The following is a 27,369-nucleotide window of genomic DNA, read 5'->3' as shown; positions in this document are numbered from 1 at the left end:
GTTTAGTTGTAGATCTTTTTTTATTCTTGAAGTGCAGAAAGTGATGAAGGAAATGAAATGGGGCATCTGCTTAAGAATCTGTTTGGTGCGTGCAGTCCGCTCGGTAACATTTGAAGAGTCGTTTGCGCAGCATTCGACAGATGGTGAGCGCGATCATCATTAGCTAGATTTAGCGCACGACATATCGCTGCGACAAGTTCAGGGTGCGATCATTACGAGGGAAATAAAAAAAAAATTTTGACGACAAAATTAAGGGGTGCGATCATTATGTGAGTGCGATCATTATGCAAGTAAATACGGTAACTTGCTTTGGTTTATCAATTTTTGTGTTTCTTTCTTTTGCGTTATTTTATTCGTCTTATTCTGCTTTATTGTTATCATTTCTGCATGCACTGCTGTTCCCCCTGCTGCTGCCATAAAATGGGTTTTAGGACTTAGTCAAGTTGCTGACGCCAGAAATTTCGTTTGGGGGCTGGGGGGGAGGGGGGGGCTCACATTGCAGCTCGGTCTCCTCCTTAAGAGGAAGCGTTAGCTCGGGTGCTCGTATCTAAGTACATGTAGAAGAAGGATTCGTTTTTCTCGGCAACCAATGCACCAAATTTGACGGAGTTTGTTGCATTTAAAAGAAACTTAAATCCTAGTGACTGTTGGTTTAGAATTTTTGATTTAGGTTGTAAATCCTTTATTAATTATTGACCTAAATCGCAAATTTTCAGAAAACAAAACTATCAAGTTCAAAACTCTGTAACTCAGTGATAAAAACGATATCACAATTCTGTGAATTGCACCTGATAGTACATCTACAGCGGACAAAATTTCTATGTTACACATAATCTCAAGAAATTTAGCATTATGGAAATGCAGCTTTCGCAGAATCCTTGTACACATCGCAACCAATTCACGTAAGATACGAATTGACGCACCAAATTTGTCCTGTTTGACTGTTGTAATAGATGCCGTTTACTGAACAGCGACATATGTGCTTGATGCAGAGCTATTAGTTTGTAAACGTCGTGCTTTTATTTTTTTAACTTTCGAGTTTTTCAAGATATTTTAAACAATGTTCAGGTCCTAAATCGAAATTGCGCTTCCAACAGACACTAGAATTTAGCTTTCGCTCTCAAATGCAACAAATTTCATTAAAAACAATTCAAGGGTTATCCCAGAAAAGCATTTTTGCGTTTTACATGTATTTAAATAGGTCGTGTCAGAGTTGGGCGCGAGCTAAAGCTTCCTCTTAAACAATTCGTATGGGGATCAAATACAGGAATAAGAGCTGAATTGCCATCGCTAAAGATGCTGCAAACGAATTCTTGAACACTATGCACTGTCAAAACAAGTAAAATATGTATTTTTCATAAAAGAATATGCTTGTATGTGCCAAAAATTGTGCCTAAAATATGTTCCATGTTCTTTCGCTATTTAGTCAGTAAAGAAAATATCACACGAGCTTTAGAACTATGTCAGTTCGAAACCAGCAAAGCAGTGCATGCTGCTGATATGAAAAATGTAAAGGCCATGAAATTAACAAGTTCAGGACAAATACTGTAATGACTTTACCATTAAAGAACCTTGTTTAGATTCTTGTACATATGCAACAGCCAGTGAAAAATCCCAATGGCGCTTTCATTTTTTCCAATATATTACGCAGGTGCACCTGTCACCGGTCGTGTATCCTGAGCAATTGCACTGAAATTAGAGTCGCAACAGAGAGCACGTATAAAAAGCCGGAGTTCTGCAAAATATACGAGGGCGAGTAAAATTAAAATCAGCCAGTGTGAATACATGACATACACAATACTTTATTTAAAAGTAGTCTCCATGATCATGTAGACATTAGTCTCGTTGTCTACCCAGTCGCGTGATTCCCGTCTCCTTAAACTCCTTGGGTTGCTGCCTCAAAAAGTCTGCAACTGACTCTTTCACGTCATCGTCCGACACCAATGTGGTTCCCTTGAGCTGTCTTTTTCGGTTGCCCCAAAATGTGGATGTCGCAAGGCGACAGGTCTGGGCTGTGTAGCGGATGTTACAGCATTTCCCATTTGAATGTTACCAGTATTGTATTAAATACATAAGCGACTTGGGGACGGCATTGTCGTGGAACAACATGACCCCATTCGTGTATTTTCCACATAGTTTGTTCTTGATTGTGACACGCAGCCGATCAGGCATTTCACAATAACGAAAAGAATTGATAGCCTCTCAAGATTTAGCAAATTCTATCAGTAATAGTCCCTCACGATCGAAAACAAATATCAACACCTTTCCAGGGGAAATGACGGCCTTTCCTTTCTTGGGGGTGGTGAATTCGAATGTTTCCACTGTAAGCTTTGCCATCGTGTTTTAGGCTCGTAGAAGTGGCACCATGGTTGTGTCCGATCACAATTGGAGACAGGAAGTTGTCACCCGTATTGTGATACCAGATCAGATGTGTCACGACAGTGCTGAACTTCTCCGTCTCCTGGCGATAGTTCAAAATCTTGGGTAACCATTGTGAAACCAATGAAATGCAATGTTCAACGTACACGACAGCCATACGGTGACTAATTTCTTTTTGAGAAATAGCTTCTGCTGTCAAAAACCTCAGGGCACCACGCTGCTCAACTTCTGGAGCGTCCATTACGTCACGCAACCATGTTCAACCCAATGTATGAGAGCATTAAAAAATTTATCCTCACACCTGCATGTCACTTATGTAAATGAGAGATGCCTGTGTTACGCGCATGCCTCGCAGATAATGAACCGAACCATTATTGCGCGGGGTTGGTTGGATCACTTTCATTTGACTGGCCCTCGTACGTTAGAAATGTGAAAACGCAATGGAATATACAAATGCAAAGATACAGCTTGATAAAAGGTAAAAAAGTGTCACTGGAAACAAAGTTCACTGCATGTATCCACAAAACTTTGCAACAAGATATTTAAATACATGTATGAGTCTCCAATAAATCTACTATCTAAAGAAAGTCACTGTATGTGTGTCAAACAAAGCGAATAAATATGTTGCGCAATCAGAGATTCACAGAATCCTAGGTCCCGCCCCCATCCATCCACTGCCCCCGATGTATCGCTCGTGACGAAAGGCGGCGCGCTTGCACCTCGATTTTCTCTTTTGCGCACCCAAGACTGATGCACCATCGTCGTCTCAACCATTCCAGCGCCCCCCCCCCCCCTCCCTACGCTTTCACTCGCACATACAGCATTCGGTGCATGGTCATTGTGTTATCGCCCTTGGACTTTATACGAAACATGAGGGCGAGGGCAGGAATGGGCCTGGAGTGTCCATATAATAACTATCGCAATACTATATAGTAAGAGTATCCGGCAGCTGAAGCGTCCCGTAGCCCATTACTGTCCGCAAAAGAACTAGCAAAATCGAACTTTCACCATGCAACAATTCGTTGCGCCACAGCAATGTCTTTCTTTTTCTTTTTGTGGGGCGGAGGCATGGAAATGAAATAAACGCAAGGAAAGCATTCTGATCACAATCAAATGCCTACTTTGAGCGCCTAATGTGGCTACCGAAAGAATATAGAAGAAAACGTGAGACGCTTCGTCCACAGAGAACCATAGGCATACTGCTCGGTATCCTACACTGGCGGGACACGACTTTCCTACTTTCCCGAGAGCTTGCGCTTAAGCGAACGCGGTGTCATTCGTCGAGTCCCCACAGTGATGGCGGCGAGCGACGATAGTTTCTTTTTCTCATGGAGGAAGGAAACTGAGGAGAGACCCTACTCCCTCCGCGCGCTAGGAGAAAAGTGTAGAGAAAATGACGTAGTAGGTTCTGCTTTTTCTTGCTGTTTTATTTCTTTGCTGTAGCGGCCACACCTTTCGGGCCACAATGGCGGCTTTGTTATCGTTCTGTGTGCTCGCACCTGTTGCTCCATAGGTTTCGTACCGTGACAAAGGCGCATAGCGGGCAGGTTTGCGTTGGTCTCCGTGTTTTGTTACGCTGCGTTATCTGGACCGTGCTTTACCGGATATTGCTGTGGCCAGGTGGTACAGGAGGAACTAAAGTTCGTAAAATGAACGTGCATGCAACGCTGTACGCAATGTACCGCACCACGGCAATGGCAACGGACGAAGGGATATCTGCGGAAAATTTTGCCCTCTTTGGGGGAATCATGCTAACGTGCTAACAATTGTTTAGGATCGCTGCAGAGCGCGTGCGTCCGAGCAGCACGGTTGCGCACAGCGCGACGTGGTTTCGCGAGAAATGTAAACAAGAGTGGAGAGCTAGCCCGATAGGCGGAGCGTCATGAGCAACGCCAACTTACGGCTTCACTTTAGCTTCACAAAGAGTGACGTCCGGGCCTCTCCTGAGTTTTGTTCCTCCGTGCTTTTTCTCGTCTGCGATAGCCAAAAAGCGCCCAAAACTCTGCCAGGCGAAAATCCACTCGGCCAGAATAAAGCGAACGCGCACCGAAGTACACCGTGCGTTGGTCGGAGCAACACGAGAAAAACGCATGCGCTCTGGCAGCCTCTGGCAGCCAGTGGGGTAGCAAGTACAAAAAAAAAAAAAAAAAATTAGGCTCAATGCGTCCTCATGAATAAAAGTCGAAGTAGTAAAATTCGCAAAGTTCGCAATGTTCGCAGTGAAATGTTTTTTCAAGCGTCAAAAAGACATACCAGACAAATTTCAATATGATTTCCGGCACCGGGGATTGCTTTGGTGTGCGGTGCATGGACAGCACGAAAAAATTTCGGGGGGGGGGGGCGGGCTGAAGCCCCATAAGCCCCCCCCCCCCCTTTCTACGCCCCTGGCTGATGCAGCTTTTTTTCTCAAGACCTGTCCATATTCAAATGTATGTTGTATATGGGAAATAAAGCACTTACTTATTTACTTACTTACTCACCATATGTATGAGCTTTGTATCTGCCTTCTGACTGCGCCTCTCCGCTTCCTGGAAAACCTTTCATTAAACTTAAGTGGCACCCACGACGATAATGGAAGAGAGAATAGTCTTAAGAGATTCGAAATCCCACAGGTAATGCCGGAAGAAGAAATCCTTGGGAGCTATCCAAAGGGGGAAGGCAGCTGGGGAGGATCAGGTAACAGCAGATTTGTTGAAGGATGGTGGTGAAGGATGATGGTAAAGGATGGTTGAAGGAAGATTGTTCTAGAGAAACTGGCCACCCTGTATACGCAATGCCTCATGACTTCGAGCGTACCGGAATCCTGGAAAAACGCTAACATAATCCTAATCCATAAGAAAGGGGACGCCAAAGACTTGAAAAATTATAGATTGATCAGCTTACTGTCCGTTGGCTACAAAGTATTTACTAAGGCAATTGCAAATAGAATCGGGAACACCTTAGACACCCGTCAATCAAAAGACCAGGCAGGATTCCGTAAAGGCTACTCAACAATAGACCATATTCACACTATCAGTCAGGTGATAGAAAAATATGCGGAATATAACCAACCCTTATATATAGCTTTCATTGATTACGAGAAAGCGTTTGATTCAGTCGAAACCTCAGCACTCATGGAAGCATTGCTCAATCAGGGTGTAGACGAGCCGTATGTAAAAATACTCAGATATCTATAGCGGCTCCACAGCCACCATAGTCCTCCATAAGAAAGTAACAAAATCGCAATAAAGAAAGGTGTCAGGCAGGGAGATAAGATCTCTCCAATGCTATTCACAGCGTGTTTACAGGAGGTATTCAGAGACCTGGATTGGGAAGAATTGGGGATAAGAGTTAATGGAGAATACCTTAGTAACGTGCGATTCGCGGATGATATTGCCTTGCTTAGTAACTCGGGACCAACTGCAATGCATACTCACTGACCTGGAGAGGCAAAGCCGAAGGGGGGGTCTAAAAATTAATCTGCACAAAGCTAAAGTAATGTTTAACAGTCTCGGAAGAGAACAGCAGTTTACGATAGGTAGTGAGGCACTGGAAGTGGTAAGGGAATACATCTACTTAGGACAGATAGTGATTGCGGATCCGGATCATGAGACTGAAATAATCAGAAGAATAAGAATGGGCTGGGTTGCGTTTGGCAGGCATTCTCAGATCATAAACAGCAGGTTGCCATTATCCCTTAAGAGAAAAGTTTATAACAGCTGTGTCTTACCAGTACTCACGTACGGGGCAGAAACCTGGAGGCTTACCAAAAGGGTTCTACTTAAATTGAGGATGACGCAACGAGCTATGGAAAGAAGAATGATAGGTGTAACGTTAAGGGATAAGAAAAGAGCAGATTGGGTGAGGGAACAAACGAGAGTTGATATCTTAGTTGAAATCAAAAAAAAAAGAAATGGGCATGGGCAGGACACGTAATGAGGAGGGAAAATAACTGATGCTCATTAGGAGTTATGGAATGGATTCCAAGGGAAGAGAAGCGTAGCAGAGGGTGGCAGAAAGTTAGGTGGGCGGATGAGATTAAGAAGTTTTCAGGGACAACATGGCAGCGATTAGTACATGACCGGGGTAGTTGGAGAAGTATGGGAGAGGCCTTTGCCCTGCAGTGGGCGTAACCAGGCTGATGATGATGAAGGTGAAACTTCAGTTGTAAGTGAGCATTTGTCCTGTCCACTTCGTTTCTTCCTGTCCGTATTTCTGCTCGACACTACAGATAGAAAAGTGTTTGAGGACCCCTTTAAGAACTTGCATGTCAGCTCTGCGTGGTGGTTTACACTAGACAATGCCATACGAAAGCTACATGGGCAAACAGAGGGAAGCTGCTCTCCCCTCCTGCCTCATTGAATGCTGAATGGACAGCATTTAGAAGCATGGCCATAGCGTGTGTCGGGGGTGTCTGGCTCTAGGAGACCGCCACAAGGTTTCAATGGCATAGCGTCCTTTCTTTATGTCCACAGCTGGGCTGCCTTGTGTGCAAGTTTTGAGCTGGTTACATGAAAAGGTAATGTAATTATTTGTTGTGCTATTGCGAAACTTAAGGCTCCATAGTGAAATTACTGGTTCGGCAGCTGTCCAAAAAATTAGACATGAGAAAAGAAATTGCGACAGAACGCATCTCGCGATGACCGTTGCCAGTAATGCACGCAAGCAATGCGGCAACACACCATATTGCTGAAGTAATGTTTGTCGAATTTTCTTAAATATGTTTTTTTTTTCTTTAAACGATTTTCTTTGCTTCGGCTATATGCGGAATAGTCTCCAGTATCGGCCAACTTTGCCATGACAGTTGCTTGTCTAGGTCGTGTGTGAGCATAGTGGCATGACTGTATGATGATTGAGTGGCGTTAGTGGCATGACCGCATTGAGATTACAATTCTTAAATGATGACCATGGTATAACGACAACAGCATGATGACAGCGGCATTGAGACAATGGGATGATGACGACGGCTAGATGACACAGCTGGAGTAGCGATGGTGGCACCACGATGACGATGGTATGACAAAAGATGCACAACAGCTACCGTACAAACATGCCGTGATGATGGCATGACAATGGGATCACAATCGGGGTGGAATGACGAGACTATGATTAAGATAGAATACAAAAAGACGAAAGTGGTATGAAGATGAGGGCATGTCAATAATTGAATGGTGCTTCTGAAGTGATCTCAGTGGTAAAACGACCGCGTGACAACGGCATGATGATGGCATCATAGTGACTGTATGACAACAAACGCATGGCAACGACTGTACGATGATGACACAATGATGATGATGCCGAGACAATTGTATGTAGACAATGCGATGACAACTGTATTGTGAAGTCTGTATAGCGACAATGGCTTAACAATGCTGGCATGATGACGATGACAAGGCATGAGTTGGATGATGAAGTTCGAGCGACAGTGATGGAACGATCACACTGCCATCACGATGATGGTGTGACAATGAATGCTTGACGACGATGGCATGGTGACAGCAGGATGAGAGTTGGATGACAAAGCTGGAAAGACGACAATGCAACAACCACGTCGACATCACTGTCACAAGCACATACTTAGTGGCCCAAGCTTTGATCATTGGGTCGGGGTAGGAGTGATGATGACAGCGTGATGAGAGTCTAATGACGAAGCTTGAATGGTGACGATGGAAGGACCATGACTGCCTCATGGCCACGAGCACTTACCTAATCACCCAAGCTGTTGGACAACATGGGGACTGGACCTGCACAAGAGGCTAGATAGATAGATAAATTGATAGGCTCAAAACACTAAGTAGGCAAAGAATTCTAATCACATTAAGATGTTCTGTCAATACTCATTTAGAGGGCCCTGGCAACACTTTTTAAATACAGTAAATGAGTTTGCATTGTTGCTAGACAGTGCTCTTTCAGCACATCAAACTATTCCTGTAGAAAGAAGCCTACAGTTTCTCTTAAACAACTGTTGGCTTTTTCTTCACTTTAAAGCCGAGAGAATTCTGCAAGCTTGTAAGGCACGAATGCACCTTGTCCATGTTTCTTTTAAACGTCACACCTCTGGCAGGATCAAAAACAGACATTACATTATGGTAATTATCCTGTACCACCACACTTTTGTCTCATAGTGTTGCTTGCTGTAGTTTCATGGCAACAGCTGTATTTTGACTGACACACTGTCCGTGAATTTTTATGCGTGCCCTGTGCATCCTTCTGCTATAGCTTAAAGGCGTCCTGAACCACACCTTGGGCTTGGTGAAAAAACATTGTCCGCAGATAGCATATGCTGCAGTGAACACCTCAACCTAGTTTTGCTGTCCTGCATGGAGCTTACAAGTGGAGTGCTATCACCTGTCTCTCACTCTTTTCAACAGAAGCCTGCTCCTCACTCTTCTGAATGCTTTATTTTGTGAAAAAGCGGATTCCCATATGCAGCTGCTATTGGCCAATAGTGGTCGTCAATCAAGAAAGGTGTTTGGAACAGTGTGCTTCCTACTGTTAGTGTGTATATTTATAGACGAAGTTAATAAGCAGGCTGAAGTTAGCCAAAATGTGCTTTCGGATTTCGCTAATAATTGCATACTTCCGAAAGAAGCAGACTATCGTCTGCTCACGCTCGGCTGCGGCCACCTACGTAGGAATTACACTTTAGCCACTCTGCTTATCAGTGTTGTAGCCAGCGAGTCTTGCTAATTTCGACCAGTTTGGAATGCTCAACCAGGCTCGAATCATGCAAACCTTAAAATTGGACCACATGCACGCTTGCCAACGTGCAGTCACTCCTGGCCGCTCCTGGTTAGAGAAGGCCGTGGCTGACTAATTGATAGCGCTTCAGAAATGCACAAGTTGGATGTGGCTACTATCCCGCGGTCAAACTGGTGAAGAACAAAGCCGGTCCGCACCACATAGCATAGTCGGACTGTAGCATATGAGCACGCGCTCAAGCCCTGTCGTGCACAAAGCAAATGCTGCGCATATGGACTACAGTTGCATGTAGCTGCGGCCTGCTACCTAGCAGAGATATCGTGGCTGCCGTGGGGTGCTGCTATGAGTCCACTGGCCAAGTGCGCAGCGGCTCGCTGAGATCAACTGCATTTGGCATATGACTGGCGCATTGTAGGTGCCATAATCGGAAGTAGTGGCCGCTACGTTAACACCCAAAATCAAATTTTAACTGTGCCAGGGTGACATTTAGAAGGTAGAGTATTGTGGGCATGCCCCGCTCCGCGGTAGCCTTTGCACTGCAAGGCATTAAAGGGACACTACAGGTTACCAGAAAGTAAAGTTAAAGTGATAAAGCAATACTCTAGAGCACCTAAGGTGTCAATATAATCGCGAACAGCGCTTTAGTAACCGAGAAATTGAGGTGAATGCATGACACGATTTGAGACCACCCAGCGACATTCCGGTAGTAGCCCGATGACGAAAGCACTCATCATAATTTGTCACTAGTACTCAACTAGTCGTATTAAAAAGATAATTTCATTAGATTATAAGACGGAAGAAAATGCTACTTGTCTACTTTTATTCGATTCTAAGAAAAAAAGAAAATTTTGATGTTACCCTCGAGTAGTATGGGTGAACGAAAGGTTTCGTTTTCGCTCGACTTTGCCCCGCGTGCGCTTTGGAGTTTCAGTTGTTTCTTTATCGCGTCTTGCTGCGGTGGTCCAGCTGGCTCATGAAACTTGCATTTGGGACAAGCAGCGAGAATGCCACGCCTATGTGATGTCGTTGGATGTGCAAACAGTCCACGGAACTTGGCCAAGGGCAGTTGCAGCGGCGAATCCAACGTTACTTATCACTGTGTGCCAACAAGTGAACCTCTCCGTTTGAAGTGGTTAAGTGCTGTACCTCTGCCGCGGTGCGCTGGCAAAGAGCCGAAAAATCGTGTAGTGTGCTCGCTGCACTTTAATCCAGAGGATTACGAGTTCAATGCCGACTTACTGAAGTCGCGTGAAGTGCCTTTCAAAGCAGGCCATCGTCGTAGTAGTACGCAACGACGCCGGCAGTGCGAGCCCTCAACAGCAGGTCACATTCATCACTGCTTAAATCGCTGAAATCGAGCCCAGCATTGCGAGCTAATGTGTCGTTGTCAGGGTCATCCATTGCAACGAGCGTTGAATTTGGCGTCATAAAATAAAGAAGCAGCTTATCGTCGTGCGCTTTCGCTTCCGCTAGCCACTATAGTTTCGCTTTCGCGCTGCTGTCGGCTCTGTCTTGGCTCTGTTTCTGGCCGCGTGTGTTTTGTGCAGAAAAGCCGTAGCGCCGTCTGCGGGAGCTGTTTTACTCACCGACGGCGCGTCACTATGAGACCATGATGTCAATACTCCTCGATTGTAGGGCAGGTGATTTTAACTGCGCTAGAGGTATGCGGACGCTTCAGAACGCATTTTTTCTTAAGTCTCTTCTTCGCACGAAACAAGCGTTTCGAGGTTTCTGGGATGCTATTTCAACAGTTCACGTTGACTTAATATTAACCTTTAGTGTCCCTTTAAAGGAGTGGAAGCACCGCGAAGGCCACATTTTATTGCCCATAAGTCCGCTTCTTCTGAATGCATTGAAGTAAGACTATTTTGGAAGCACCGCGAAGGCCACATTCTATTGCCCATAAGTCCGCTTCTTCTGAATGCATTGAAGTAAGACTATTTTAACTTCACATTCATTTCTCCTCTTCTATAAAAATTGGCTCAGGGCCCCTTTAACCAAGAGCAAGAAAAACGTCCCACCAAAATGGACAAACATTTTGGGACTAGACGACAACTTATGTGGGATGAGCCCTTTGCACAGACCCCTTAGCTACAAATGGCACCAGAACATGCAAGTGCTGTAGGAGAGTCTAAAAAGAAAATTTAGGTGGTGGCAGCTCGCGAAATGTCCGTGCAAAGCAGCTGATATCACCTAAAATGGAAAGCTCGTCCAATTCACTTTTCGAAGTGATGGACACGCTTTGTTTGCCGAAGTAGTGTTGAGTAGTGGTGGTATTGCCGAGAATAGTTTTGCTCTTGCCACCGACCCTGGTTGTGATATCTAAAGAAATCATAGCAATAGCCAAACAGAAGTGTTACAGGACCATGGTTATTTCCGTGTCATTGAATGCATCAAATTAGTTAGCAAAGTGAATTTTGCTTCCATAATTTTTTCCGCCGACGAAATCTGGGATTTTATCTTCAAAGTACTGGAACACAGAGTTTCATATTTTCTTTCTTGCTTTTTCTTTGTGCATAACTGCCAAGCTCCCTTGGTGAAACATTGACTCCAGACATTGTAGGACCACTTTCAGTCACTTTTTGTGTTGCAAGTGTATGGTTGGTCTTGCAAAAGTCTTCTGGCATTTACTGGTTCACTATCACAAGAAATGTTTTTGCTTCTCAGAAATGTGCGTTTGCTGTTTTCTATTTTATTTCTTTTCATTACTTTCTTTTCATTTCATATTTACCAGAATCGGAGGAATATTCAGTGGATTCTTCCATGTTTCCAGTGTAGTGGAATATCAGCAAGAAATAAGTGATACTGAGTACTGCGCAAAAGAGGGAAGCAGTGTACATGAACGCACGAGAGAGAGGATTGCTTGCAATGTGCTTTTGGCTTTCAGGGATCCAACGATGGCCAACTTGTGTGGATGACTTCGTATAGCACGGTGATAAAAATTTGTATGAAAAGGTAGCCCTTCCAAGCGGCTCTGGCGCCACAGTGAGAGTTGTGCAACGCAGTTTAGTTGGTGTGAATGACCCCATTCATCTTAAACAGAACGAGTTGTGGCACCCATGGAGTGTAGAATGCAGGAAAGCGCTTCCTGTGGCAGTGGATACTGTTGCAGCTGCTGAGCTAGTGTGCAAAGCCTGTGCTCCCCAACTCCTGTTGCTGTGGTTGCTCACTGACTTGTGCTGTGCCTCCTTTGCTTTGCAGGTGCTGGGGAGTCTGGGAAGAGCACCATCGTTAAACAAATGAAGTGAGTGGCATTTCCTTGATTTAATGTGCATTGCATCTTTAGTAGAGGGTCACTAAAGAGGAAAATGCATGGAGTTGTATTGTGGGTAAATTGCGCTTCTACAATACAAAAAAGGCCTTCTTACTTTGAGAAAAGGTGCAAAAAAAAAAAAACGAGATTGGTGGCAGTGACGTCTTGTGGTTCCTGCCCCAGCTTGCCATGAAGTTGTGGATTTTGATGGTGTCTGCTCAGGCCTAGTTCATTATTTAATGGCAAACATGAACTTCTTTGTATTCTGAAGGAGCGACAGCCTTGAGAGAACACTTGCTGTGCTGCAGTGACTAAAATACAAGAAGAATATACTTGGCAATTTGTGACTTTACACTGACTTGACAATAATTAGCGGTGATGTTGACAGAGAATGTTTAATTTCTTCAGTGCTTAGTGCAATACAAGAGTGGTGAGCTGACAGTAAATGTTGCCTTGCGTGTACAACAGCTGTTCGTCTGCTTAGTACACACAGAGCCGTCTTTGCTTGAGGCGTTGTTAGGAGCCATGGCCTCACATGGCACATTGCATTGTGGCAGAAATGTTAAGCTTTATTTTAATTATGGGGCTGTACATGCCAAAACCGAAATTGGAATTTGAGGTGCGCCATAGTGGCAGACTACGTATTAAATTTTACCCCCTGGTTTTCTTTAGTGTGCACCTAAATCTAAGTACATCAACGTTTTTCTATTTTCCTTCTCGCCCTTTTCAGTGTATGCGAATTGCAAGCAAAGAGGTCCAAAGCTGTTATTCACCCGTTTCGTAGCTGTGGCAGTGCTACCCATTCTCTGCATTAGCACAAGCTCTTGGGCCAGTTGGTGCATGATGAACTTGAAAAGGGGGGTACCAGCGAAACACAAAGGACGCACACACAAGGAAAAGGCTTTAGACACGGACGGACACTGTGCTTTCAACTGTACTTTATTGAAATTCGCATTGCCGCACATAAACTCCGACGCATTCGTATCTTTAACTCCTCCCAAGACAGGTGCATGGATAACACCTCGAAAGCACATTACCGTGTGAAAACAGCCGACGCATATGCCACTTCTACTCCTCCCAATACCCATGCATCAATGTCAGTTTTTTATTAATAATCTTTTACCTACCCAATAGGTAAGCATGTTCCTTGTTTGTTAAACACAGACGTATCACTGGCACAATTTTCTTTCTCATTTCCAATGTGAAAAACTTCTAAGATCTCGTGTTTGTATCTGGTCTTGCCCTTCCCTGAAATGAACGAGAAGAAAGGGGGTTAACCGAGGGGCCCGATTTTTATTAGTCATATCATAAGAAGCCAACAAACACTGACACCAAGGACAACATAGGGGAAATTACTCGTGCCTAATAAATGAAATGAAGCAACGATAAATTAATGCAAATTAAAATGGATGAAAAAACAACTTGCCGCAGGTGGGAACCGAACCCACAACCTTCGCATTTCGCGTGCGTTGCTCAACCAATTGAGCTACCGCAGCTTCATTTCCCCATCCACTTTCTTGGGTGTTTAGGTGTCCTAGTAGAACCCTGGGAGTGTTGGCCAGCGCCACCACTCGCAGACCTTGGCGGCAGACGTGGAACGTCCTTTTTGCCGCAGGCGTCACGAGAATGTGATCGTGAACGTGATCGCAGGTGTCACAGGAACATGAGGCGACTGCATCAAATGAATCAAACAAGGGTTTAGTAGTTGGAGACTAAATCGGCACAGAAAGTTATGCAATACTGCATGTCACAAAACTCTTGGCGCACCACAAACTGCCAACATTTGTTTCTTTTGCAGCAGGGTGGAAGCAATCGTCGATAAATTCGATGCTTGATAGCCGAAAACACACCTTGTGGCAACTGTATAAGATTCGCTTATGAGACAGCGTTCTCACAGGGGGAAAGGGGTCACTCTAACCCCTTTTCCCATGTTGAGCTCTCTTTCCTCTTGCTAGGTCATGTTGCGCCTTGTTAGTGACGTCCGACAACGACTGAACAGGGTCTGCATAAACATCTTTGCTGTAAAACAAAGAAAATGGGTGCACGTTTCATTAGGGGCTTGTTAAAATTGGCAAAATACTTCCAAATGAATGAGCAGTGTATTCTAGCAATCTTTCTGAGAGTCTTGTTTAATTAGACCTGCCTGATTATTGAACCAATTTTGTCGGTTTTATCAAGGTCAAATTAACGGAAGTCGACTGCATCAAATGAATCAACCAAGGGTTTAGTAGTTGGAGACTAAATCGGCACAGAAAGTTATGCAATACTGCATGTCACAAAACTCTTGGGAAACTTTGTTGAGACCCGCCGCGGTTGCTCAGTGGCTATGGTGTTAGGCTGCTGAGCACGAGGTCGCGGGATCGAATCCCGGCCGCGGCGGCCGCATTTCGATGGGGGCGAAATGCGAAAACACCCGTGTACTTAGCTTTAGGTGCACGTTAAAGAACCCCAGGTGGTCGAAATTTCCGGAGTCCTCCACTACGGCGTGCCTCATAATCAGAAAGTGGTTTTGGCACGTAAAACCCCATTATTAAAAAAAAACTTTGTTGAGTATGTTCTCATTTAGAAAAGCTTTTGGTATATTTGGTATGCATTTTCATACTTTTCAATGCACATTACTGTGTAAAGAATGTTGATGTCTATGAGATGTGCTGCCTGTGTGGTGATGAGTGGAACGGCTGGGCAGTGCTCATTGCTTGGTGAGGCATGGTGAGTGCTCTGCCGAGCGCGAGGTGGTGGGTGTGATGCTGGCCGCATTTAAAGAGGGAATTGAATGTAAGAACTAGGTGCACCTTAAAGAAACTTGGGTTGTGAGCCAATCTGGAGTCCTCCACTATGGTGTCCCTCATAACCTACTGTGCAGACTCGGGACATTAAACTTCACATTTGCATAAATGCTTATGTGAGAACAGTTGGTTTCCGAAAGGCAAATTGATTGCAATAGCAAATAAGTGGACAGCTACAGTAGCTGACAGATTTTTCGTATTCCAAAAATTCGAACTTGATGAATATTCCGTACTTAATAAATGCACCGTCAGGGTTGCCATAGAGCTTATACATTTTTGCGAATGATTTTTTGGACAACGTTTGGCCCCAGGGTTAGATTTCTCATACGAAATTGCTCATTCTGAGCCACGCTGGCCGATCTTGGAGGCTGCCATGTTGGATTTTCCACTGGCTTGGCCAGGCTTGGCTTCCAGTGGCCCACTCTATAGCCTCCAAGATAGGGAGGTGCGCGCTATCAATATCTTTGCTTGGTTCAGAAAAAGTGCACACCACCACAAATTAGAAGGTGCAGGTGGTGCTAGGCTGCACCCACTCACTGCAAGGTTCAAGGGTGCATTGCACCGCGGCCGCACCTTGCCTTGCACCCCGTACAATCATGCATGGGAGTGCAGGGTGCACTGCTGTATCTCGGGGAACTGAAGTCCTAGGTGCAGAGGAACTTGGCTGAAACGAATAAATCTAATGGAGAGCATGCGCCATGCTCTCATCTCGGAGGCGGTGCCTGCTCTTCCTTAGCTGATAAAAGCTCCGTAGGATGGTACTATTTCTTCCATTTTTCGGTCTGCACTACTGTCATAATCGCTTAAAGGGCCCCTCACCAGGCCACATAGCAGATTTAGGTTATGCGCTGAAAGTTGTTACGTGTCCTCTAGTGAGCGTTATGGTGCAAGAATTTTTCTAATTGGTTCAATATTAGCAAAGATACATATATTTCAGTGCTGCGAACCTATGATTTAAGGAGACGAGCGCCACTGCCAAGAGACTCTCCATTTGTCCTGTCTAGCCTCTGCAAACAAAATTCCTTCCCTGCGTCCTTCCATACTGGAGCTCAAAGATCGCATGACACATATGTCACGTGCCCCGCCTTAATTTGTTTTCCCTCACTATTTTGCACTGTGGCACAGTTCCACTGACGGTATTGCGTGCGAGCTGTTTGCGTTTGTATCATTGCGCACAGTGCAAGATATTGTGCACTGTGAACAAGAACACCTGACTAGTGGATAACCCAGTGCTACACGAACACTGAGGCAGGCACAAGTAAATCACAGAGCATGATCGCACGCTGGACCACAGTAGAAAATGACAGTTTCGTTGTCTGCACACGTGACCGCACGACATGGGAACAAGCAAACAAAACACAAGTACATCTCTTGCTGCAGTGCAAAGTAAAGCAAAAACATGCAGCCATTCAGTTTGTGTATTTTTTATTATTTCTCTAGACTTTTATTTGCCTATTGAACCAACAGATCAAACAAATATCTGTTGTTGCCTTGAATAATTCACAAAATCACGTGCTGCTATGAGCGACGTCACAGCACTGTCATGTATGTAGGTGCACTTGTGCGATATGCGTCAACTCTCCGGCTAGGATTGTGGCACCTGTGAGAAGGGCAAACTGTATTTGGTTTTGAAATTTCAGCTCTCTCTGTGGCGCGTAGCAATGTAATACTTAGCAGACACGATTGTTAGCGTGTGTTGTGTGCACGGTGCCTGTCAGCTCAATATGACCTAACCAGGTGAAGGGCCCCTTAATGTGGGATCAGTTTCCTTTTTTTTTTTAAGTTTCAATTGCTATTTTGTGTGTGGCTTGTTTCTTTGCTCTCCATGGCAATCTCTGATAACATAGATCGCCAACGAGGTTACGCTCTTGATTGATGTCACTCTTGCACAAATCCAAGCAAATCTGATAGCTTCAGTATGAGGCAGGGCATTATTAGAAAATTTTTTAATGCACCCTAAGCCTAATAAACTTAATTTTTTGGAGGGAATGAGTTCTTCGCACTGTTTGATTTTTTAGACTATTTTTCGGTCCTCGCAAGGTGCAGAAAATAAGACTGCGGTTGTATGCGTAGTAAGCACAGTAGCTTTATCGACCATATGCGCTTGTAAACATAGACATACTAAGTTAACAAGCATGGTGTCCCGCATGCACAATCAAATATGAGCATATCTTACTTGATGACCATGGAAACTTGCTATGAAAATGCTGAAGCAAGGAAGTGCGGTAGCAGCAGTGAGCGAATTGGCCTTCATGCTCTCTCTCGCATCAACGCGAACTAAGCCGCGAAAAGACAGCGCTAGGTGGATTCTGTACCCATCGCAGATGGCTTTCAAGATTAGAATCCCCCCCCCCCTCCCTACCCTTCCCCTGGAGCACTGCGTTCGATGGAAGATGGCGCGCTTTCTCCCTGCTTTCCTCGCTTGTGTGCGCACGATTGAGCCACAATCGCTGGCTCACCCTCACTTGTTTACTCGCGCATACAGTGCGTGGCGAGGATTTTATCGCCCTTGAACTTTTTACTGAACCTCACGGTGACGCTTACGGCGATGGCAGATATGTGCCTGGGGTGTCCATGTAATTGCTATCACAAAAACGTCTGCCATCTCATGTTGTCTTATCAACAGAAGAGCACTATACAGTGGAATCTCGATGATACGATCACGGCTAATACGAATTTCTGGATTATACGAATTTTTCTGTGGTCCCGGTCGAGCCCCATTACTTTCCAACGTGCTAGAGAACTGTTGTTACGAATCAATTTTCGACCCCCATCGGTTGATACGAATATTACCGAAGACACTGGAAATTTGAAAGTGTGCTTGGCGAAGGCCAGACGCTGCTGCCGTCTGCGCTCCGCTTCCCTGTCCTTACTGTTCGGTGAAATGGCCGGTTGCTGCTGCCGTCTGCGCTCCAATTCATTCGCTTTGGTGTTCGGCGATATCGCCTGTCGTTGCTGCCGCTTGCGTTCTGTTTCCCTGCCTTTAGTACCCGGTGATCTAATCAGTCGCTGTTGGCGTTTCCGTTCTGCCTCCCTTGCTTTCGCATCTGGTGACATGTTCATTCGTCGCACGCGCATTCGCTCCTTGTTCTTCTGGCGTTTGATGTTAGGGGAATCCGGCGTCCGCTGCCGCTCTAGAACCGCTTGGCGCGCAATCACTGGGTCACTTCGGAGCTACGGGCCTCACTCGACTGCAACGAGACGTCTGACGAAGGAGCGGCGGTGCAGCTGCCACCGCCGACGCCCGCACGCTCGTTCTACCGCTACTGTGTGACGTCACAGTTGCTATGCGCAGCTGCGCCCCCGACCGGCGCGCCGGTTGCTAAGGGGAGGAGGTTGCACCGCTGCGCGGAGAAGAGGCCACAGTTGGCACCATTCCAGCACACGGACGGACGCGACCGCGAACCCCACCGACGGTAGTGTAAAGGCTGTTTCACATGCTGCGACTGCAACGACGAAAATCGGTGCTGTCGCACGCGTCGCAATGCGATTTTTCGAGGGCTCATTTCACGATTGCGATTTGAACAATGCGCCTGTTGCAACGCCCAGGGTTGCGCACTGCCAGGTTTCGTGGCACACGCTGCATAATTCTTTTATTGTAGTGAATAAAACATTTACACTATAATATTATTGACTTCTCTTGATTAGAAGCAAATAATATGTACGTTTACTAATTTAAAAACGTTAGTTAAGATTTGTCTTGGGGTGCGCGACGGCGGTTTCTGTAGTTCAGTGCGACATCGCGCACGTAAACAGCTGTTGACAGGTGGTTCAGCGATTCTTTATTCTCTGGTTCAGCGCTGTGTGTTCTTATCTACCTTCTATGGCCGTTTCGTTCTGCCTGCGCTACAACAATCTACAAGATGACCTATCGACAAGTTCATATAGCTACCCTCACTGCATATGCAGTATTCGGAATTCGGCTGCCACGAAGTTGTCGTGTCAGCCCAACAAGATCCTCGCGCTGCCCGTGATGCCTGTATATTGCCCGTCATTGCGCATATGTGGTGCCTGCTCCTAGCCATATTCTTACGCCAAACGCAACAACAAGCACCAACCCAAATGCCCGCGTGTGCTTCTGAACGAAGCCTCAAACGATCTGTGTGATTACGACGTGGAATGAAAATTGTGTTGTGAAATTGAACCTTAGCGCTTGCCTGGTTCGTCCATCGTCGTGCTTGTGCTGCGAATATATATATGGGAGCCCTCTCTAAATATTTCTAAAGGCGCAAAAGCCGACGCATCAAATGTTTCGAGCAGTTACCGTCACTTTTGTAGAAACCTGTACGTTGTAACATAGCATTCTAAAGGACACGCTTCTCATCCACTTTGTTGTCCCGTGTCTCGCGCTGGTAGTATACTCGGAACTTCTAACAAGAAGACCATATCAATACGCGCTATTCATAATGCAGGATCGTAGGCCCACGGCAGGCGCACTTGCCGTAGAATTTTTCAGCTTTCTGCTCAGCCTCGCACGCCTCTCACGGTTAGCCTGTTTTGTGGAAATAAATATTATTATATTATTAATGTTATTAGATATTATAGTTTCTTCACTGTAATTTATAGCAATCCAGATTTCTTAAGCTAGTCATGCATTCAACCTGTATTAGGTCAACATTGTTACGACATGCTTATGGGAGTCGTTTCAAACTAGATTGCTCAGCCAGAGAAAGTACAGATGCAAGCCTTAATGTTTATTCCAATTTGGTATTCCTAAACAGATTATATTGGCAGAATTTTATGCCTACTTGCATTTCCTGCAATTCAATTTTCAGAGCTGGAAAAACTGATTCCTTTTTTTGCTGTCGAATGGCTGCTTCAATGTCGATAGCAAGCTATAATTATTCATTTCGAAAGTGTTAAGCAATGACTATATGTCTAAGCTTATCAATGCGTTTTTGTTCCACGAACACAATTAAGTTTTCTCTCTCCCTCTCATTGACAGCCATGGAATGAAACCGTTCACTTTCATAAGTATCAGGATGCAAACATTCTGGAGTTTGTCCTGAGCATTTGTCTGCATCCTATAGTGTGCATGTTTGTATCAAGTTCTCGTGTTACAATCGCAGTGATCTACGCATATTGTTATATTGCAACAAACAAATTTATTTCACTTTGTTTTCAAATCTACGATGTGGCCATGCAGTAACGACTGCATTAATAAGCAAAAAAGACAACTGCAGATTCAGTGTACGTGTTGGAATCTATGCGAAGTGAAGTTTTTGTCAAGTGGTCAAATAAATGCTGTTAAAGTAACTGCGATATATACAATTTGTCTTATTTTCAACAATCCAACATGTTATCTTTTGCAAGGTTTGCTTATGCACCGCATAGGTCACAACCTTAATGTCATGTAATCTTTATGCATTACACTGTTCACAAACCATACGGAAATGCAAACGGCAGTTAATGTAGATGCACGCTGCGAGACATCAACACAGTGACGTTTGTTGAGCAAGGAATGGTGCGAGGTGTATGCAGATGAATGAATGACGTGCTTATGTACTTATTTATATACCTCGCAGGCTGCAATGTTGGAGTATTATGTAAGGGGGAATAAAAAAGTTGTTACAAAAGGAAGAAGGGCACAACATTAAGAAAAAAACAGCAAAAAAAGCAGTACCAATACATTGCACCAACTAGCCCAACGTGTTTTACTGGCACAACATTATACAATACTTAACAAACAATAACAGATAAAGTTACCGCCCATGCACCCTGTACAGACGGTAAACCAGCGAAGCTGAAATGTGCAGCCCTGGTGTTTATCACTGGGTTAATTCCAATCGTTTATTCAAGTCTTTCTATATTATTGGTTATGTCTGTGTTTCTTAATGAGGTTATGCACATGTTTGGCTTGGGTTTATCACATTGTTTGTTTGGAATGCCACACATTGCACTTTGCAAGATCACCATCATGGAAAGTGCATTGAGTGGTTCATTGTGTTAATCCAGCGGGTCCATCAAAGTCTTTCTGGATTATGTTACGCACTTGTGTTTTGTAATGCGTTAATCATAATATTTATGACTCAGTTATGCACTGTAGTTACGAAGTGACACACCGGGGCTGCACATTTCATTTAATTAAATACAGGGACACATTTTCGAACATCTTGGGAAGTCGGAGAGAGACTGCTGCACGCGCACTCTACTGCTAGAGAGAAACGACGTCACTATCGGTCTAACCAATGGCCCACAACGCCTTCGCTACGAGATAATAATGACATCATGATCTTGTCTTAACCCCATCCCTTTCTGTGTCCCTTCCCTGCAATAATACGCAGATAAATGTATGTTTGAAATGCATAAGCATTTCTATGTCTACCCAACACGAAATGTCTCCGTCCATCATGCAAGACGAATGCAATGGCTCACACCCCCTTAAACAATGGCTCATACCCCTACACTAGGAGGAGGGGGAGCAACATTTATTAAAAAGAAAGGACAAGCAGGTGTCTTTCTGCTTGTTAGGGAGGCGCCCTTAGTCCAGGGCTCCTGCGGCTCTTGCTGTCTCCCGGGCCCTCCGCACCAGTTGCTGCTGGTTACGAGGGTCCGAACTAGTCAGCACGGCCTCCCACTGCTCGGGTGTGGGGTTGGGTATTTGTGGGGCCGCCTTCACGTTGGGGCACGCCCATGTGGTGTGATATAGGGATGCGTATTCATTACAAAGGGGACATTTGTATGAATATAGTGTAGGGTGTATTGCGTGTAGTCTGCTTAAATGGGGGTATGTGTTGGTTTGTAGTTGTCGCCATGTTACGGCATCTTCACGTGAGAGGGTCTTGTGTGGAGGCGGGTATTGTCGTCTGTTCAATCTGTGGTGTTGTAGTATGGCGTTGTATTGTAAAGGTACTGGCTCCATGGATGCGGCCGTATCCCTCTCTTGTGGCGCCCGGGAGGCATGAGCTCGGGCTACAGCGTGCGCATGCTGATTTCCACGGAGGGCCTCGTGTCCTGGAGTCCACACTATTTCAACGTCCGGGAATTGGGAGGCTTGTTTGAGGAGTCGGTGGGCGATTGAAGCTATTCTGCCTCTTGCGTAGCTACGGCAAGCTGCCTGGGAGTCAGTAATAATTGTGACGTACTCATTGGTTGGACTAGAGGTGATGGCCAAGGCGATAGCTGTCTCCTCCGCTACGAGGGCGCTGGCAGTGTGGACTGTCATCGAGACCACCTCTTGTAGTTTATAGTCGACAACGCTGGCCGTCATGGCTGCTTTTCGGGGGTACTGCGCGGCATCTGTGTATAGTGTGGTGGGGAGACTGCCATATTTTGTCTGTAGAGTTTTTGCGCGAGCTTGGCGACGATCGGCATGATGTTCCGGGTGCATGCTTCTGGGGATAGGGGCTACCTTGATGTGTTCCCGGAAGTTGGGGGCCAGATGAATTGCTTGTTCGTGGCCTTTGCCGTGTGTGGGGTAGCCTAGGCGCGCTAGGACTGTCCTTCCCGTTGGTGTAAGGGCTAGTTGTTCTCGTTGGCTTGTGAGGTGGGCGTCTATAATTTCTCTTATATTATTATGGACTCCTAGGGCTTCAAGCTTGAGTGTCGCTGTTCCCGGTGGTAGGCCAAGCGCTTGCTTGTAGGCTTTCCGAAGAAGTACGTCTAATTGATCTAGTTCCTTGGGAGTGAGGGGCAAGTACGGGGCAGCGTAGGCAATGCGGCTGATTATCAGGGCCTGGACGAGCTGTATTATGTCTTCTTTCAGTCCGTATTGTTTGGTTGTGATACGGCTGACCATTCGCATGATCTGGAAGGTGGTCTGCTTGAGACGTTGGATGGTGTATGCGCCTCCGCCGTCCTGTTGTATGTGGAGTCCAAGAATGCGGACGCGGTTTACTGTGGATATTTCTTTGTCGTCGAGGGTGAGTGTGATGTGGGGTAGTTCATAGAGTTTTCTTCGTGATTTCTGTCGAACGACTAATAGGTCTGACTTCTTGGGGGAGCACCGGAGACCACTTGTTTTTGCATATTGCTGGACGACGTCGGTCGCTTGTTGAAGGGCGTCTTGTTTCTCTCCTTCGGAACCAGTGGTGGTCCAGATAGTGATGTCATCGGCGTATATTGCATGCCTGATTCCTGGTATTGCGTTGAGTTTGTCAGGTAATTTCATCATAGCAATATTGAAAAGGGTGGGTGATAGAACAGCACCTTGTGGGGTTCCTTTGTTGCGAGTAGGTAACGTCGGGGTTTTTGGGATCGGACCATGAGTGTTTCGCCTAGGCATACACAGCTTCACTGTAAAAAGAATGAACACCTTTCTGCTAGAGACCAAGACAATCATGAGGTGTATTAACAAATGAAAGTTTATTGAACATGCCGAGTAAATGCTGTTCGACAAGCAATAAATCAAATTTACACAAAAAGCAGAAGCAAGATCTGATGTGTGTCCATACAGATCCCAACAGGAAACGCATCCATCTCTGAAAGTGTAACAGCGACCATGCTGACACAGGATTCTCCCAGTGTATTTGCATCTACAGCATCCATAATTTCTCTAGGCAGCCGATCTCCACAGAATGCTAGCTTCTTCCTCTACAATGCACTCTCCACATCTGAGCGTGCATTGTAGAGGAAGAAGCTAGCATTCTGTGCAGATCGGCTGCTTAGAGAAATTACGGAAGCTGTAGATCTAAAAATGCTGCGTTAATCTTGTCATCACGGCCTCCGTTAGAAATGGATGCATTTCCTGTCAGGAAACGCACATGAATTTTTGCTTCTCCTTTTTGTGTATGTTCAGTCTATTGCGTGTCAGCGAGCATTAACTCTGTGTGTACATTAAACTTTTGATTGTTAGATCATCTTGGTTTTCTTGTTTGTCCTATGTGTTCTCTGGTGCCATTTGCAGCCAGGCTATTCGTTTTTTTTTTTTAGACTGCAAGAAGTCACTTTAATGGCCCTCATGATACCTTATAAAATCTTTTATTTGGCCAATGTAGCAAGAACGTACAGTGTGAAGCAGTAAGAACAGGTTATGCTAACTTCTAATTAAAAGGTTTATTGTGAAAATGCAAGGATCTATAAAGGTTACCACAAAGTAGTACAATAAAACCTGCTAAAGACTAGTGCTTGATGAAACCAAACATAAAAGCGGGAAAGGGAGAAAATACATATAGATATACAAGTCCAGGGGAAAAAAAAAATTGTGATCACCAAGTGTGCACCAGGAAACTCATTTTTTTTTCCCAATGGCATGGAACTGGAAGAATGTGCTTGCATAAGCAAGCTGTCAGTCTGTCTATTGGAATAACAACAGTGTTTCTTGAAAGGTGCTGGCATGCAGGATTGGCAGTTGTAATGATTTCTTCCTGCACTTGGAATTTTGCTCTATTTTCTTTCTGTAGCATTTTTATTTATGTTTGGCTGCATCAAGCACCAATTTTTATCTATCTTTCAAAGATGTCTTTCTTTTTCTGGGGAAAACTCGGGGAAGGCAGGAGATGGAAATTCAAGACGATGAGCAACATGAGAACAACGTGAAAGTAGGAGCCAACGTTTCCAAACGTGGACCTTGAAGAAGACAAGTCCACTAGTCGAGACGTTGGCTCCTGCTTTCACCTTGTTCTCGTTTTGCTCATCGTCCTTTTTTTTTTTTCTGGTAATTTGTATAACTCGCCACATTTTTACAAATGAACCTCAGCTGAAAGTTAGTCCTCATCCATATCTAGTGTCATCCTGTTAATACTGCTTCATGCTATGCAGTCTTGCAACATTTGTGCGCATGTGTGGGCACACGTGTGGATTTGGATGTGAGATCGGGCCCTTGGGCAGAGGTATCATTCTTCTCCTGTGCAGCCTTATGAATTCATTAACTATAGTGCAACAGAAATGCAATGGACAGGAACGAAGTGAACACACAGAGCGCTTCGTTCTTGTCTGTTGTCTATCTGTTGCACTTTAGTTAATAATGAATACACGCAAACTCATCTAGTTTTCAGTTATTATGTCAGGCTTATAAGCCCGCTTGTGTCCTGGAATATTTGCATGGCTATGTATTCTGTAATTTAATTTCTGGCCATGTGCGTGCAAGTCGCGTGTCAATCTCCTGATTTTCCTGACAATCTTGTGTGATGTGCAGGCCCAGACAGTTTCTGGTGAATCCACGCAGGGTGTTGTGCAGGGTGTAATCTGCACTACAAGTGCTGCTTTGATTGCTTTCAGTTCAACTTTTCTAGGTGTAGGATGACCTGGAATGGTACTCACTTATATGGGGTTTAGTTTTATGTAGTGTCATACTACTGTTACACTGCTATTGCCAGGTCAGCGTACGTATTATATGTGCCTTATGTTTGCTTGCATCTTCATGATTAGCAACCTCCTTTGTGTGTTTGGCAGTTGCATATAGTCTCCTGGCCTAATTGTTTACCCCTATATTCCACGGTATGGGCCTGTTGTGTTTCAAGTTCAGGTACTCCCAAGGTTGTGTTTCTGAAGGGAGGGGTAGTCGTCTTTGCATCTCGTATGCTAGCTGGCATAGTATCTTGGTACAAGGTTCTGAGCTCTTGAGACAAAGAATTTGTGCTGCAGGCAGCAATTCTACTCTGTCTAGGTGCTTGTTCGTTAGCTCTTTCTCATAGAGGTCTTCAAGCATGGTACAGTTGGAAAGACCTGTTATTACTACCTGATGCCTGTATTCGATGAGTTGTCTTTTTTGTGTGCTGAAGGTAATTCATACTGTACCATACCTTGGACACAAGCAAAGCATCTGCGATTTTCTATAGTATCCACTCGTCCACCCCCATTATTTCGAGATTCTTCTTTTCACCAGGTGTGGAAGTTTTTTATTTATTTTATTTATTTTTATTTATTTATTTGTACATACTGCAGCCCGAGCGGGCTATTGCAGGAGTGGGTGTGAAAGGCTGAGAAAATGAAAATAGTAAACAATACAGGCCCAATACGAACAATACAAGCATACACAAACCAAAACTATTCAATGGCCACCAAGAATAAGTTTAAAGGAAGAGAACGAGTAGCACCAGGCAAGGAATTCCAGTACTCGATTGCACGGGGAAATAAACTGTATTTAAATGTGTCCATACGGGCGAAATAAGGTGAGATGTTTAGGTGATGGTGACTTCTAGTATTAGATGGTTTCGCAGGAGTTAGGTAGTTATCCGAAGATATACGGCAAGAAGAGTTAATAACGCAATACAAAAACTTCAGTGATTCCGTGCGTCGGCGATCTGAGAGCGGTTCTTAGCCTAGGGATGAAAGCGCGGTATGCGGCGAAAAATCCCTATCGTACCTACGACATCTGAAGCGGATCGCTTTCTTTTGGATGGCCTCAATTTGATTAATGTGGCACTGTTTGTGTGGATTCCAGACGGGAGAAGCATAATCGAGTATAGGCCGGATTAGTGATTTATACATGAGTAGTTTAGTATCTCTTGGGGCTGTGGTCAATGTGCGGCGCAGATAGCCTAACTTTTTCAGGGCTTTTGAGGTTATTAAATCTATGTGCTTCGACCAAGACATAGTGGGTGTGAAAACAAGAAAAGGTATTTATATTCACTAACGCTCTGAATCGGAGTATTATTAACTTTGTAAGTAAAAGCGGAAGGGGTCGTTTTATTAGTGAAAGTCATAACAACGGTTTTACGGACGTTAATTGTCATTTGCCAGGTATCGCACCAAGAGCTAAAATTAGAAAATGATTTTTTAAGCTGTAAATGGTCATCAAAGGAGAAAATTTTGATACAATACACAGTCATCAGCATACAAACGTATATTTGAGGTTATGTGATGAGGCAAATCGTTTATGAAGATCAAGAAAAGCAACGGACCCAGCACAGAACCTTGTGGTACTCCTGAAGGCACCTCTGTCACCCTGGAATTAGCTCTGTTAAAGGACACAAATTGAGATCGATCGGAAAGAAAACTAGAAATCCAGCTGAGAATGTGGGGATTATTAAGGATGGCGTCAAGTTTATACATTAATTTCGTATGAATCACTGTATCAAATGCCTTTGAAAAGTCAATGAAGATTGCGTCAGTTTGGTTGCTAGTGTCGAGGTTAATACAAATGTCATGTGTAAATTCACTTAGCTGTGTTAATGTGCTGAACCCACGTCTGAAGCCGTGCTGGAAATTAGTTAGTAATTTATGTGACTCAAGGTATTCCATAATGTGTTTGTAAATAATATGCTCTAACATTTTACAAGAATGAGAGGTTATAGAAATTGGTCGATAATTAGATAAGACGTGTTTGTCACCGGCCTTGAATAAAGGAAGAACTTGAGCCATTTTCCAGGATGAGGGTACTGTAGAGGA

At 44.6% G+C, this 27,369-nt stretch overlaps 1 protein-coding gene across 1 annotated transcript in view; it reads left to right on the top strand.

Moving 5' to 3' along the window:
* Galphai (G protein alpha i subunit) overlaps positions 1-27,369 on the top strand; it is a 185,697-nt gene that overhangs the window by 13,201 nt on the left and 145,127 nt on the right. The window contains exon 2 of the mRNA XM_065451579.2: positions 12,262-12,304. Coding sequence (XP_065307651.1) covers positions 12,262-12,304 — 43 coding nt within the window. The remainder of the gene's footprint in view (positions 1-12,261; positions 12,305-27,369) is intronic.

This window comes from Dermacentor albipictus, chromosome 5 (assembly GCF_038994185.2).
Source record: "Dermacentor albipictus isolate Rhodes 1998 colony chromosome 5, USDA_Dalb.pri_finalv2, whole genome shotgun sequence".
In the NCBI taxonomy this organism is placed as follows: domain Eukaryota; kingdom Metazoa; phylum Arthropoda; class Arachnida; order Ixodida; family Ixodidae; genus Dermacentor; species Dermacentor albipictus.
This window is presented reverse-complemented; position numbering and strand designations above follow the sequence as displayed.